At 46.5% G+C, this 15,273-nt stretch overlaps 1 protein-coding gene across 1 annotated transcript; it reads left to right on the top strand.

Moving 5' to 3' along the window:
• Window positions 1-3,302: 3,302 nt before the first annotated feature.
• LOC146766933 (uncharacterized) lies at window positions 3,303-14,796 on the top strand. Its single transcript, XM_085585338.1, has 4 exons — window positions 3,303-3,981; window positions 4,485-5,710; window positions 5,903-6,093; window positions 6,176-14,796. The coding sequence occupies exons 2-4, from the start codon at window positions 5,573-5,575 to the stop codon at window positions 6,315-6,317; spliced, it is 471 nt and encodes a 156-aa protein (XP_085441464.1). The 5' UTR covers window positions 3,303-3,981; window positions 4,485-5,572; the 3' UTR covers window positions 6,318-14,796.
• The last annotated feature ends 477 nt before the right edge of the window (window positions 14,797-15,273 follow it).

The raw sequence follows: 15,273 nt of genomic DNA on the forward strand, positions 1-15,273 counted from the left end.
CTGCTGCTGTTCTCTTCCACGCCGTGTTCTGTGCACACACACAGAGGAACGAGGGCAGATCAGGCTGGAAAGGTGCCTGTGCTGAAGGTGCAGTTCCACAACGTTGTGGAGTTGTGGATCTTGCTAAGCACACTGAAGGCCAGCAGTGGGACAAGGAGCCTGTGTGCCAGGGACCCAAGTCGTGTCGAAGGCCCTGCCATAGTTGGTCTGCTGTTGTGCACATCAACAAGATAATGAAGAACAGACAATGAAGGAAACCTTATTGTGTAATTGATGGGAATTTGATCCTTAAAAGAAACAATGGATTGGTCAATTCATGGGAAGTTAACCTGGGAAAGAGGAAAAATACACAATGGATCTGTGTTATGGAAGTGGTTATGTATTATGGAACCACTAGCCATTGCAACTTACCTCATATGCTGGCTAAGCATGAGATGATGATGTAACTGGAAAACTTCCAGTCCAGGTGAGGAGATATGAGGCCTGGGTCTGGGGTGGAGTGGCAAGAAGGACAAAATTCATTCCCTTTTGATACAGGGGACACCCTGAAGGTGCACAGCCTATCTGCCCCCACAACTAGAGCACCATGCTCCATCTCCTACTCCCATTCAGCAGCTTTTCACCAATCCAGGGGTTGGTATGTATTATTTACATAAGCAACTAACCAAGCAAAACTTATTTTGCAATCACAGGTGTGTTTCAGATTTTTTGTTCATGAGCATCCTCCAGAACTTAACAGGGGGTTTTGGGTGTGCCTAAGAGCAAATGAAGCAGCAGCGTGGAGCCTGAGACTGGGACGCGCGACCCTGCCAGTGCCCGGAGCGCTGTCAGGCAGTGCCGGGATCCCGGCTGTGGTTCTGGTCCCCACAAGTGAGGAATGGCCGCCCCAGGCTCGGAGCCAGTCAGAAAGTCAACCAAGTGAGAGCAGAGGGAGGGCACCTTCCAGTCTCTCTTGGGCATGGCCGCAAAACAGCCCCTGCTGCTTCTTCCTCTGCCTGTGTTTGGGGCGTGCTGGTGGCAGAGGCAGCCAGGCTGTGCTCTGCCTTCCACAGCCTGTTGGGAGCGGGCATGAAAAGCGCTGCGTGCACAGCGGAGAGGTCTGGAAGGTGCAGGCAAGAGCGTCCTGCGGGAGCAGGGCTCTGGGCTCTGGCTGGGAGCAGCCTGGTCTTGGTGCCGGGAGCGCAGGCAGGAGTTGAGGCAGGTGAAGAGGCAGTGAGCAGCTTGTGTTTGTAGAGGGCCTGGGGCTGCACGTCTGAGCCTCCACCTGGAAAAGCACTTGGGGGAATACCAGCTAGAGCTGGAGTGCCTGTCCTGAAAGGACATGAAGTCCTTCAGCCTTGCCAGCGTTTCTCGAGGGTATGTTGGTGTTGAGCAGAAAAGGTGCACATTTGGGGTAATGCATTTGGAGGACAGGGGTTTGCTTCTCAAGGAAAGTGCTTCCCAGGGAGCTCCCAGTGAGGCAGGTGCAAGTGTCCCCCTTTGGCTCTCTGTGCTCCTTTCGGTCCTTGAGGCCCGCTGGACTTGGCAGAGGGGCAGGGGAAGGGAGAAGCCTGTGAAGAGCAGGTTTGGCATCCACCTGGACCTGCAGAGACCAACCCAAGCACCTGCAGCAGCGTGTGTTACCCCCCTTTGGACAGAGGGGTGAGCAGAACCATCTCTGTCCATCTGTGAGCCCCAAAGCTCTCTGTGGGAGCTGTGAATTAAAAGGCCTTTACACACTCACTTTTCACATCTTCCCTGTCTGCTGTGTTGCATCTCTTGTCAAGATGCATTTGCCTCCTGCTTGCTGGGAGCTGCCGTGGCCCAGGGCCAGCACAGAGCTGGGCTGGGTGGGCCAGGCAGTGTGGTGGAGAGTCTTGGCTGATCTTGGTGTGTGCCTGGCCTCAGAAAAGGCTTGGAAGGTTTGCCTGACAAGGTGTCCTGCTCCTTGGCTCTCCCTGTGCATCTTGGAGAGCACAAGGTAGGCATTTCTGGCAGCTGGGCATCAGCAGGCCTTCCAATGGGGGCGTGTGGTGGAGCGAGCCCAGGGCTCCTTGCTCCTCTCTGCTGGCTCCTCTCTGCTCTCGGGATGGCCCTGGCTATGTCAGGGCTGCTGCATGGACACGAGACAGCCGGTCCTGTCCCGCTGGGTCCCAGCAGTGCCTGGCAGCCGTCCTGCATCCACGTCAGGATGCTGGCCAAGAGAGGCCCTGGAAGCTGAGGCAGCTGATTTGAAGCTTTTGCAGGTGCCCACAGGTCAAGGCCAACAGTGTTCCCTCAGGATACAGCATTCCTGAGGGGCTTCCCCAGAGCTGCCTGATGCCACCCACTCCTTGTGGCAGCAGTTGCTTTCCCGTGGAATGTTCTACCTTCCCCAAGAGCACAGAGGGAGCTGGAGAAAGAGCTTGCCAGGCTGCTCTCCTTTACCAGCACTCCTGGTTAAGTGGAGAAGTCCAAGCTGAGCACAGACGTGCCAATGGAAGAGCCGTGCCAATGGAAGGCTCGGTGGGAAGGATGATCCAGGATCCAAAGGCCTGGCAGCCTGAGCTTGCTGCCGGGGAAGGCCTTGGAGCAGATCCTCCTGAGTGCCATCCCATGGCATGTCAGGGAACCAGGGGGTTTGCTGGAGGGAGGGAAACTCTGCGGAGGGACGGGGACAGCTGGGGGTCCTGGCAGGCTGTTGAGAGCCTTGGTGCGGTGTTTGCCGGGTGTTGGTGTTGGAGGTGTGTTGGGGAAGGAGTTGTCTGGGAAGTGAGAGGTCTAGGTTGGAATTTGAGTTTGTTTGAAGGCAGCATCTGTGGTTTGGTACAGCTTTACTTATGGGGCGCAGAAAAAATATCTGTGACTGTTTCTGTTTATGGTCCTGATTGTGCTGCAGGGAACAAGAGGGGAGAGCTGTACTTTATTGGCCACTTAGATCTCTATACCGGGGCAGGGTTAGCCATTTTGCCATCTGCTCATTGTTGCCAGAAGTTGCTCCAGGTGCTCTTGCCAACAGCCCCTGCAGGCAGGAGCACAGCCCCCAGTGCACGTGGCTGTGGCCCCCTCTGGCACAGAAGCCCCCAGGGGCACAGGTCTCTGGGGCAGGAGACGGGCACCAGCCCTGCCAGGGCTCGGGGGCTGGCAGGTCTGCTTGGGCAGGGACTCTGCCACAGCTGCTGGTGTCAGCGTTCCCAGGCCCCAGGGCTCAGAGCAGCATTCCTGCCCTGGCCCACAGCTCCTTGTGTGTACCACACCCGCAGGTTTAGGATGGCCACGGGCCGGGACGTGTCCCAAGGAGGCCGTGGCAGCTTCGGTGGAAGGCCCTGTGCCCTTCCCGGCGCGGCTGCGTCGGCAGCCCTGGGGGCTCCTTCTGCTGCCCTGAGCCCGCAGAGCAGGGCAGCGTTTGCTGATGGTCTGAGCCCTTCCTAAAGATCCTGTTGGGCTGTCTCAGACACTTGGGGCCAGGGATTCCTGCCAACCTGGGCCACTTTGGCTGGGCAGGGGGTGGCCCCAGGGCAGGCGGCAGTGTGTGCAAAGGGCCCCTTTGTGACATGGTGCAGCATGGTCACTATGGCATAGACCGGGACAGGATGGCCTTTGTGACACGTGCTGACATAGGAGCTGGCAGTGACCAGAGCACGCCACAGTGCTCGGAGCAGGCAACCAGACAGGATGGGACAGAGCAGTGCCATGAGGAATCCCCGCACTCTCTGCTCATTCATATCTGACCCGGAGCTTCTCTGAGGCTTTAGTCCTACAGGTGAGCTCGTGGCAAGACCTCAGGACTTGGCAGCCCATGGCCTTCCCGAGGCTTATCTTTTGTGGGTGCCCTTGAGGACTTGTTGACTTGGAGCTTTCCCAAGCCATCTGTCTAGAAGGTGCCCTCAAGGCAAGACTCTGGCATGGCAGACAGATTTCTCAGCTTGTTCAAAGTGTTCAGGGAGAAAAAAAAGAAAAGCCCTGAAGCTGCTCCAGCACAACAGCGTGAAAAACTTGAGCAGTTCAAGCCACTGCAGGACGGTGAGTGGCAGAGCTGGGCCACAGGGCTGATGCCTCCAGCCAGCTTGGCCCCATCCCATCCCATCCCATCCCATCCCATCCCATCCCATCCCATCCCATCCCATCCCATCCCATCCCATCCCATCCCATCCCATCCCATCCCATCCCATCCCATCCCATCCCATCCCATCCCATCCCATCCCATCCCATCCCATCCCATCCCATCCCATCCCATCCCATCCCATCCCATCCCATCCCATCCCATCCCATCCCATCCCATCCCATCCCATCCCATCCCATCCCATCCCATCCCATCCCATCCCATCCCATCCCATCCCATCCCATCCCCTGGGGACATGCCCATGGACAGGATGGAAGAGGGCCCGGGCAGACACCTTGCAGTGGCCATGCTCCATCCCCTGGGGCATCCTGGGACTGTCCCTGCCTGGGGCGTGCAGGGCTGGGCTGTGTTCTCCAGCCTCTCCCGCAGCCCCTCAGCTCTGGCTGTGTTCGCTCTTTGCCAGATGGAGCTCTGGACCAGACACAAGAGGAGGAACTTGCCCGTGGCCACTTCCACAAAACCCTGAAGGTGCCTGCAGCCATCCCCACCTGAGCTGGGCCTGCTGTCACTGCTCAGCCCAGCACCATGTGTGGAGCGCTGCATGGAACACCCTGGGCATCCCAGTCCTTTGTTCTCCTGCAGAAGTTCTGGAAATCCCCACACATTCGACGTAGAAGGACCAGCAGCGCAGAAGCTAAGGACCCGGCCAAGCCTGACTTGGGGCTGACCGAGCTCCAGGCTGAGCCTGATGTCCGCCCAGAATCGGCTGAGTGCTCAGAAGACCCTGACACCTCAGTGACTGAAACCTGGGCAAAGGCACTTCTCACGTCAGTGACTGAAGATTTGGCTATCACAAACACTGAAAATGAAGAGACTCAGGGCATCACAAATACTAACACGACGCCCACTCCCACTATGAGTCAGGAACTCATATTCAACTATTTCAAGGACCCTTCTCAGCAGCAGCAGGTAAGCAGCCTGGGGTCACATTTGGAGGCTTCCCAGGATCATGTGTCCCCTCAAGCCATGGTCTCTGGGCCCCCTCAGCCTTTGAGGCCAGCACAGTGTGGAAGAAGGGAAGCACTTCTTTGAGATAGCTGGGGAAGTTTTTGCCTTGGACATCTCCATTTCTCCCCCATTCTTCCTCCAGGTGCCAGCCAAGGTGAAGAACATCCACCAGAGTCTCCTGTCGCAAGTCACTGTGGATGCCTGGCTGCACGTTGACATTGTGAAGCTGGCAGAAGAACACCCTGCTGACGTGGTGCTGACCCTCCTGCGCTGTGCCCCAACGTGTGACAGGTACAGGGCCCACGAGCCTTGAGAGCTCAGGGCTCAGCAGCCCTTAGGGCCCACAGCCCTGCACAGCCTGTCCAATGGGCTCTGCCAGACAGGTAGAGAGGCCCAGGAGCCTCAGGCCCCTCTGTTTGCTGAGCCTGCTGCCAATGCTCCCCCCATGCCCTTCAAGGCTCTGTCACCGGGGCCCCCACCTGGGCATGGTGCTGTGACTGAGATGCCAGTGACACAGAGCTCTTATCCCACAGAGCTGCTGCAATGATATGGAGAACCATAGGATCACTGGGACCAGCAGTGGAGAAAGTGATGCCAGCGCTGCTCTGTGTGATGGAGAACTGGCCTCTGCACAGCATGTGCACCTCTGATGGGGATGACACAGATGTCTTTGCCCTGGCTGTGAGTTTCTGGAACTGGCTCGCCCCTCGGCTGCCTCTCCAGCACCCCTCCATGCCTCAGTTGCTGGGCTGAAACCTGGGCTAGGGGCAGGCTCAGGGGGCACCAGACCCGCTGCTCCCCCTGTGCCGGCTCTTGGGCCCTGCCCCATGGACACCTCGGCTCTGAGCGCTGCCTTGGGCTGTTCTCTTGCAGGCAACTCTGGGGCTCTGGGTGATTCTCCAGGTGCCCGAGAGCCATGAGGCAATGAACCTTTATTCCTCCCGCCTGTTTGTGGCTCTGCTCTTCCTTGTTGTCATCACCACACAGCAGATGCCACCAGAGGAAGTTGATAACTTCTGGAGAGCGTGCTGGAAGGAACACCGCCTGCCCAGCAAGCCCAACAGGTCCCTGTCCTCCTGTCCTTCCCATGCCCTTGTGACTAGTGCCAGTGCTCCCAGTGTGACCTGAGCTTTGCTCTGCACACAGGTTTGCAGTGCAGGCCATGAAGGCTCTGCTCTGCCGACTGCAGTGGGACCATGTTGTGGTGGCTATGGAGCGCAAGCGTGGCTGGGACGTGATGCTGTGTGCTCGCACCCAGCACTATGCCATGGGTCTGCTGGCCAGGTGAGACCCCCTTCTCCCCACTGCCCCCAATATTTGTGCCCTGTGCCTGGGTTCCCCACACAGTCCCTGTGGTCAGAGGGCCTTGTCACCGAGGGATGGCCAAGGAGACTGGAAAAGGCTGGGAGAGGAAGGTACCCAGAAGGGGCTGCCTCACAAAGAGCCCACATCCCCTCCAGGGATGCTGGGGAAAGACCGGATCTCTGTGAGTCAGTCCTGGGAGAGGTTTGCTCCCCCCACCTCAGGGCCTTGGTGTCTTTTTTTCCCTGACAGGGAGATGCGCCGTGTCTTGATCCCTGTGTGTTCTCCCATCGCACTCCACTTGCTCCGACACCTCAATAAGGAGGAGCCACGCTGGGATCTGCCCTTCCTGGCATTCCTGGTGGAGGTGAGCCCGATGACCAGCGCTGCCTGGCTCAGCTGCCTCCCAGCTCTCTGCCCTCTCGCAGCCGCAGCTGCCTGGGACGGTGCCCGTGCCCTGTGCTGCTGCCTTGGCTCAGCCTGTGCGGTTCTGAGCTCCTGCCAGCTGGGCACTCCTGTCACTGCTCTGTGCCTTCCAGGTCCTGGACTGCCTGGACTTGAGTGAATGCAGTGAAAACGCCCTGCAGATCATGACAAGGCACCTGCAGAGCAAGTCCAGGGAGATGCATCACGTGGCGCTCAGAGGCCTCATGGTGCTCGGCAAGGATCCCGCGATGGTGAGGAGGAGGCAGCGGCTGGAGCTGTGCTGGGCAAAGCAGCCCCTTGGGCTGGCAGGGCTTCAGGAGCTGAGGCAGCCGCTCCCAGCTCCCCTGCCTCACCTGCCCCAGTGCTCTGGGACAGGCCTTTGGCCTGGGGGCCCTGCAGCAGCAGGGGATGCAGTGCCAAGGCAGTGTTGGTGGTGCAGCTGTCCATGGCTTCCCAACTGAACTGTATCAAACCAACCAATTTAATTAGTATCTCTTTACCTGTGGAGCATATTCTGCAAAATATATTGCAAAATATCCCAAGTATCAGCACCTAAAATTAGTCAATCCAGAAAGATTCCAAATAGAGTGGAGGTATCAACCCACAAGTAAAATGCATAATTCAATGTAGTGCAGATATATACCAGTAATTATCCTGATAATAGTATTTTAATATTTTTAATAAAATTATTTAGTTTTATCCTCATAATTATTTTTAATTAAGCATTTGGTGCTTGGTCTGTGATCCTTTCTGATGGTACTCTGTTTCTATTTTTAATTTTTCTGCTTATATGAACAGGAGCTGCATGTGCGTGAAGAGTTATTACAGGAGAATTGCTTGGAGACTATGGAGATCTAGATTTCTTATCACTTTCATACAGATTATTGCTTCATTATAACCTTTGTAATTCAGTGCTCTCAAGAAATAGAAGTGCATTTAAAAATAAATGTCCATACCTAAATGAATCATTCAACTGTGTTTTAAAAGTTGTTTTTTAAAAATAAAACAAAAAGTTTTTTGTTTTATTTAAAAAACATCTGTGATCTGAAACAAGAATATGTGGAGAAAAATAAAGTCAGCACAGGAAAGACTTTTATCATAAAGTTTTCAAACTCCACTTGGCTGAAATAGGACAGAACTTCCCCTTGGGAGAGACTGAGAGTTATTTCACAAGGTCCATGCTGACTGCAGCTCTGCTTCTTTATGAGCCAGTCCTCATCAATCATATTTATTGTTAGCAATCCAAGCTGTGTGTGTAGTAAATTAACCTCTTTTCAGTCCTCTTTGGCTAATCTTTTACAACACTACCTCAATGCATAAACTGGGTATTAAGTAATATATATTTTAATTCTCAGGCTGAATCCTTACAATATGCTGATGTCTTAAATCATACGTCTAACAGTCTACTGGAAAACATGTGATTTTTGGAAAGTAGCAGAAAACAATTGTTCCAATTTGCCTTTCCATATCACAGGAGGAGACAATGATCATCTCTCTTTGGAGAGCACTTTCTGGTTGCATTGGCTCCTGAGCACACCAGATGTCATTTTGGATACCCAGTGGCAACAAAAATTAGCTGTTCACCTACTTGAAAGAGAAGTAAAAAATTGTGCTCTCAAGTAGTATGCTTCAAAATATTTTGAAAATATTTCTGCATATCCCAGACCTCTTACTATTTTCTCCAAGTTCAATACCCCCTAGGGTGGGTATTCCACCAGATTCCTGCTCATTAGTGAAATAAGACTTATGATCAAGGTAAATTCTTACAATGGCACTTGAAACCAAGTCAGGAAACCCATGGAAAGCCTTCCCATTCAACAAGTGTGCATCTGTGTTCCAGCAGCATCTTTAGTGGAGTTTACCTGCCTAGAATTAGACAAAACTCTAAGTGATTACAAAATATCTTCAAAAAAAAACCCACTTGAAATTCACACTTGAATATCAAAACCTTGATATTCAAAAATATCAAGTCATACCTTGAAAAGGCAAAACTGTAGGTAGGCCTGAACCATCCATAACTGCCTTTTTACGTTGGCCACGTGTATAAAAATGGGCCAGCAACTTTAATGTGGAGATTACTTTTAGCTCCCTCACAAACCTCTTTCTCACTGTGTGATTGAGATTTTGTTTCTCTCTCTCCTTTACTTGCATGGATAATCTCTAACAAAAGGCTGAAAAGCACGAGAAATCTTTTTGTTCTAGCAGGTGTGACAAAATTCATCTTCTACCCTTCTGAAAGCAGCTGAGATGACCTGAAAGCACTGAAGGAGCTTCACCTTTCCTCGACACAGTGCTACTCTTGGGAGCTGCTGAAGGAAATGGCACTGCTTACAAATTGAAAACCTTTTTTCATTATCACATACAGCAAGGCTTGGCTTGCAGAAATGAGCTGGGACATGGGGTAACCTTACCAATGAAGTACTGCAAGTTTTCCTCACCAGTGAATTTCTCAGTGTTCCTCTGTGTATTTCATTATCAAGGCCATGCCTGCAGGGGGATGAATAAGCAGAAATACTGTGGAACAGCACCCACAGGTCTAAATTACAATTTAAATTAATTTTAATTAAGTCTGGATTTCATATGCATGGGGGTTCTTTTAGCAATGGAAGGATGAGCAGGTGAATAGAAAACAACTCTTGCTTTCCTTCCAGATGTAAAAAACCCCAAGACACATTATGAATCCAGCTAATGGGAGATCTGAACAAATGGAGTCTGGAGGTCTTTAACAACACAGATCTTTACCTGGGGAGGGCCATCTGGTTTCAGAGCTAGTGTTGAGCTAGCAGGCTTCCTAATCTAGTATGCCTGTTCTCCTTGGCAGATAACACCAATTTTTAAAGAAAATTCCATTATTAATTATAAGTCCTTTTGAAGCCCAAATTCCAATATCAAATGTGCACTTTCTTCCTATTTTTGTTTTGAAAGTATAATTGTATATGATATTGATCAGTAACTGACATTTAATTTCTCTTGTGTCTTTTGCAAAAGCATCAGTAGAGTGTTCAGCTCGGAGAAATGTACCTCTTCAGATGGACCCTGTTCTGCAGTTCTGAGCTATATGAGGTATTTTAGACAGCTTGATTTTTAATAAGCACATTTTGCTCAGATGTGGATGAATGAAAGAGTTGTAAAGACACTTTAGAATCATATTTTCATTAATTTGATAAGTCCTTTAAAGGAAGTGAAGATATTCTGTGACTTTTATATTTTATTTCAAATAAGGCAAGACCAAGGTCCATCCTTCCTCTTGAGTCTTCTGTCAGCTGCCAAGTTTCATGAGACCAGTGAAGTTAACCCTTCCCTGGAGAGTCAATGACAGCCTCTTGAGGGTGTCTGTATTCAGTCTTTTTGAGTTCCTGAAGGGGAAATCACAATTTGCTTGAACTGCAGAGCTTGCATCTCACATAAGAGCTTTTCTGTAAGTGTGCCTGAAGTGAAGGTGTTTGGAAAGTGTTTGAAGAGGAGAGGCATAACTACTCACAAAAGACCTCTGCCTTGGCAGCATCCAAACATTCAGGACTCCTGTTCAGGAGGGAGCTGCCTGACCCCACACAGATGTGCTGTGCAGCAGCATTGCTATTGCCAGACACAAATGAGCACAGTGAAAAATGTCTGACACAGGGCATGTAATTAAACTCTGAAGGCCCAAATTTATTTAAAGAAGGAAAACATGCATCAAAGAATGCCAGCTTACAAGGCCACTATCTCTGGCTCAGAATGATTGAGCTGAAGTTTTTCCAAGGCAGGAAATGTATCCTCCTGTATCAAAAATGTCATCTATTGAATGTCATATCACAGATGAATACTATTCAAAGCAGTGCTTTGCATACATTATTGAATTAGGACAGATCTTATTTTTCACTTTCCTACTTTTCATCATAAATGAAGAAAATTGCGAGACAAGTTTTTATATGGCATTATCATGCCTGAAGCAGGCAGTGATGTCACTGTCATGGGTCACCAGCCAAGGCAATAGAGGCACCATTCTTCAGCACTGTAATCTGGCTTGTGTCCTGCAATGAATTCATGCTCACTTTCTCCACTATATAAACACTTTATGTACAGAAATCAGAAAGTTTCATCATCTCTGTGACAGGGAGCTTCATGTCACCACTTTTTCTAAAAGCTGGTAAGTTGAAGAGATGTAGTTTGATCACATTTTATCTCTGCTTATGCCAGTGAAGGGCATTTTGTCTGATAAATCAGCTTCAAACTGAGTGAGACCTCTAATGTTATTTCCTACTGTAGTGTTTCATACATACAATCACTTTAACATGTTTTTCCATTTGATTCATTAGCTAGTAAATATACTTGAATAAATGCATTTATTTTCTTTAAAGCTTGAATCACATTCATTAAAAATCTGCAGTTTTCTATGAACAGTTAGCAGGAATAGATGAATTTGCAAGAAGCCCTTACAATAATCTTTTGCAGAGAACTGGTAACTATAGCTGCTGCATAGAGGAGTATTTTTAGTCAAAAGTTGTGATCAGGGCTTTCTGTTTCTCAGGTTCTAAGAAAAACAAGATTATATGATCAAATAGAGGAAGGAACTGCATGTCTAATTCAAGTATAGGAGGTTTTATATCCTTATTTGCAGAAAGACACTGTAAAGCAGACAAAACCAAATTTGAAAGGGATCAAGCAAATCCTAGAAATAGAGGTTATTTTGAAGTATAAGTTCATTATTTAAAAGTTGAATGTAAACCTCCAAGTCTCTTAATAGTTGCAGATACAACCCTAAAGCAATAAAAAAGTTGTTCCCAAGTCCAGAGCTAAATGTAATTTTGATGTATAAATCTCACTCTTGGGGAAATTGCATGTTTTAATTGTTGTTACACTTGCTTTGGATGAACAGCAGGCAACTGATGCAAAGTTTTGTCTTCATATTACACCAATTAAAAGAGAAAGGTTTTGGTGACCTAACAAGAATTACTCCCCTGAGTCTATATATACATTTGTTTATGCTGATTGGGGGAGAAAAAAAGTATTTTAATATAATGAACAGAATTTCTGATGTTCTTTCTCTTCATTACTAGAAGATATGATGGTGAGAGAGACAATTACTTGTCATGTAATTCCTTGACAACACCACTTTTGCAGTGTCCTTAACATTAGAGCATCTGATAACACACACTTTAGTGCATATGAAGTTGAGACAGCTGAGTGGTACTTGGATTAAAAAAACCTCTTGAAAAGCCATAGAACATTATAAAAGCAGCAGAGTCAAGGGATACCTAACCTAAAGCAAAGCTGCAATAAGTGATGTTAAATTGCAGACTGGCACAAATGGCTTTCATCATCTACAGGCTTTCATCATCTTAGAGGAGTTTAGACACAAAAGCAGAAGTTAAAATGCACAGGAACAGAGATTTTCCTGTAGTATGAGATCAGATTCTTTCCAAGAATCAGCCAACACACCACACTCAAGCCTTTAACTGAAACAACAAGACAGTTGTCATCCCACAGGATCCATCTCTTCCACAGGCTCTGTCCCATCAAAGCCACTGTTGGAGCAGCCAAAAAAAGATCTGCTGTGCATAGCTGAAATCCTTCACAAGAAGGGATCTGGAGATGTCTGTCTCTGTGAATATTGCCTTTGAGGAAGTTTTTGGTGTGTGAATTCATGTGCTTACAGAATTTTCATGGTTTTCATTATGGTTTAATTTTACTCTCCAGGAAAACAAAGAGAGATCAGTGTGAACTTTTGGCTTGTTCTTCAGTCATTAGGATTTTGTTTCATCTTTATGCAAAGTGGCTGCTCTTCAAGTTGATGCCACTGATGCTGATGTAAGATTCTAAATTACTTGGATTCAAACCATGGCTGCTCATATTTTCTGTGTGATTCAAGGCAAGCTTTTTAACTCTCTGTCTCAACTAATAGCGGTAGTGCTGGCTCACTGACTTCTGAGGGATTTTCAAGCAGAATCAGATCTTCTGCTGGTCTTCTTTGAAACAGTTTCACTGGAATAAGAACAGTCATCATCTGTGAGGATGTGGTTCTGTATTACTAACGCTTGGATTGGATAATGATTAAAATGCCTTACTTTGAAGTGGCAGTAAGATATCACCTAGCAACATAGAAATGCATCTAAAATGATTCTAAGTGCATTCGCCTTTCCTTTTCCTTTATTTTTTTTTCTTTTCATATAAATCTGGGAATGTGCTCATGAGATACTATCCATTGAAGTGACTTTGTACTATTTGGCAGTAGAATTCCACTTTTTAAAAAAGCTTTCCTAAATGGAAATGCTGGCATTTTTCTGATAGCTCTGGTGATGTGGAAATTGGAGCTATTTTCTGCTCTCTCTCATCCCCTCAGTATTCCAGTTATGCAAGAGCTAATTTGTGTGGAAATGAGAGAACTGATAGTCTAGCCAGCTCATTAGGTGCAATTAAAAGAAAACCATCCCTCAGGGTCAATAAAAATCACTACCAGAGAAATAATTGTTCATGCTAGAGGCCTGTCTTCCCTTAAGCACAATAATATTGTATTGGTGTGTATTTTTCATGCACTTCTTGTGGCTCTACATGAAATAACACTAACTTTCTTGAAAGGGTCATTTTAAGCTGGCCCTGTCTTTTCTTTTAAGTAGAAGTTAATTGACACAGATTGGCAATTTCCAATTTTCTACTTTTCTCTGATTTACATTTAGAAAGTTGATTTTCCAGTGTCACTTAGGTAGCTTGGTAATTCAAGTTTTTTATCAAACTTTTCTTTTTAATGAAAATTTCTGTTACAGAAAATAGAACATTAAAGAGTATAGCATAATAGCTGGGTGAAGTTAATGACTGTGTATATTTACTAAAACATAAAATTTTGCAGTATAGGTTGTATTACAAAATATCCAATGTAATATTGTTGAAATCATTCATCTGAAATGATTCTTCAAAACAAAATTATGGAAGCTATGCTGGGATCAATTATATTGAGATTTTCTTGTCTTCCAGCACAGGAGTATTTTGGAGCAGTGAATGTTTCTGGATATGTTTCTGCTAGATCAATCTGCTGCATCCATCCTTGAAACTCTGATGTGTGCCACAAGTGGGTACTTATTTCTCCATTTTCTCAGATATTTAAAAACACAACACTGATGCTTTTTCATCATTACCTCCAATATTGACTTGTTTGTTGTGATGTGCTATCAAGTGTTGATATTCTATCAGTTTCTGTTGAATGGGCTGCAAGCTTTTCTTCAGGGAGACTCTTTAGAATTTAGCAGATCTCAGTACTAGTAAAACATTCCTAGTGTTCATCTTAAATGTTTCATTTGTTGTCTTTCACACTACTGCCTCCAAATTGTTTTCTTAGACCTTTGTCAGTGATGTCCAGAGATCTTTGGAAAAAACCCCAACTTTTGGTCTTTATTTTTTAATCATAAAAGGTGATACTCTTCTCTTATGATTGAAGATAATAATAAAGAGCATTATTCTAATTTCAAATTCTCCCCTCTTTCATGTTGCAATGAGGCATTTTGCAGAAAAAATGATAGGTAACTTTGAAAAACTGAAAATAATTGCTGAGATACATTAAATACTTCAGTATAATTGCTATCTGAAAGCCACAAGCAAACCTACTTCATTAGTTTCTTCTTTGCAATAAAAGACTGACACTTTACAGAACATCAAGATGACTTAATTTGGTATATAATAAAGAAAAACATTTGTACTTGACAGATTTATTTTTTTTCCTATTGATCAAGGTTGCAATTACTAAAGCAATTAACTTTTTAGATCTCCATTAGGGTGCAAGTGAAATCTAAAAAAGTTTTAAAATGACAGGGAGTTATTTTTTTGCAATAAAATGGATTAGCAGTAGTTGTCAGGAAGTTTGGCAATGAATCATGTTGTGATACACAGACAAAAATGATTCTGTCCTTCCAAAATATATGCATGCCAAGTACAGGATAAAGTATCTTGAGATAGTATGTTACCATTTTTTGTGTTCTTCTATTAAAACTGAACCAGTTGGTCTTCAGATTCTTAACTTTATTCAAGTGAATCAGTTAATAGAATTTTACACAGCTGATGTATGGTCATATTTGACCTTAGTTTGCAAAAGCTATGTTCTGTGATTAATATTTTATATGGCCAAATGTGTATTGTACACAGGTGCTACATAAGTTTTTTAAAAAGTAGCTTTGAAGGTGCAATGTAATGAAAATCAGAATGCTTTGCCCTGTATGTTGTAAAGTAATTTGAATTTCACATTCTACTTTTACTTGTGAGCATGAAGTTTAGTTCCACTGGCTATGGTTATCACAGATTTTCTCTTTCCAATCCTAAATGAGGGTTATCATGGAAACACTGAAACTGAAAAATGAAAAAAAAAACTTTCTAACAGAAATATGAATTACACCAAGAATGCCCATTAGCATCATTACCTTAAGTAGCTCTAAATAGTGATTTCAGAATATGAAAGAAATGTCAGCAGGATGCCTCATTCTGCTACTTACACTGTAATTATAGATGAAGAGCAACAAATGTTACCTACCTTTCCTCATGCCATGATGCTC

The sequence above is a fragment of the Lonchura striata genome, chromosome 7 (assembly GCF_050655825.1).
Source record: "Lonchura striata isolate lonStrDom1 chromosome 7, ASM5065582v1, whole genome shotgun sequence".
NCBI lineage: Eukaryota > Metazoa > Chordata > Aves > Passeriformes > Estrildidae > Lonchura > Lonchura striata.

Bases quoted from the DNA above. Each gene is read 5' to 3' on its own strand.
- LOC146766933 (XM_085585338.1), top strand. From the start codon at position 5,573: ATGATATGGAGAACCATAGGATCACTGGGACCAGCAGTGGAGAAAGTG. The intron at 5,711-5,902 runs GTGAGTTTCTGG...GTTCTCTTGCAG, and splicing joins CAGATGTCTTTGCCCTGGCT to GCAACTCTGGGGCTCTGGGT. The intron at 6,094-6,175 runs GTCCCTGTCCTC...CTCTGCACACAG, and splicing joins CTGCCCAGCAAGCCCAACAG to GTTTGCAGTGCAGGCCATGA.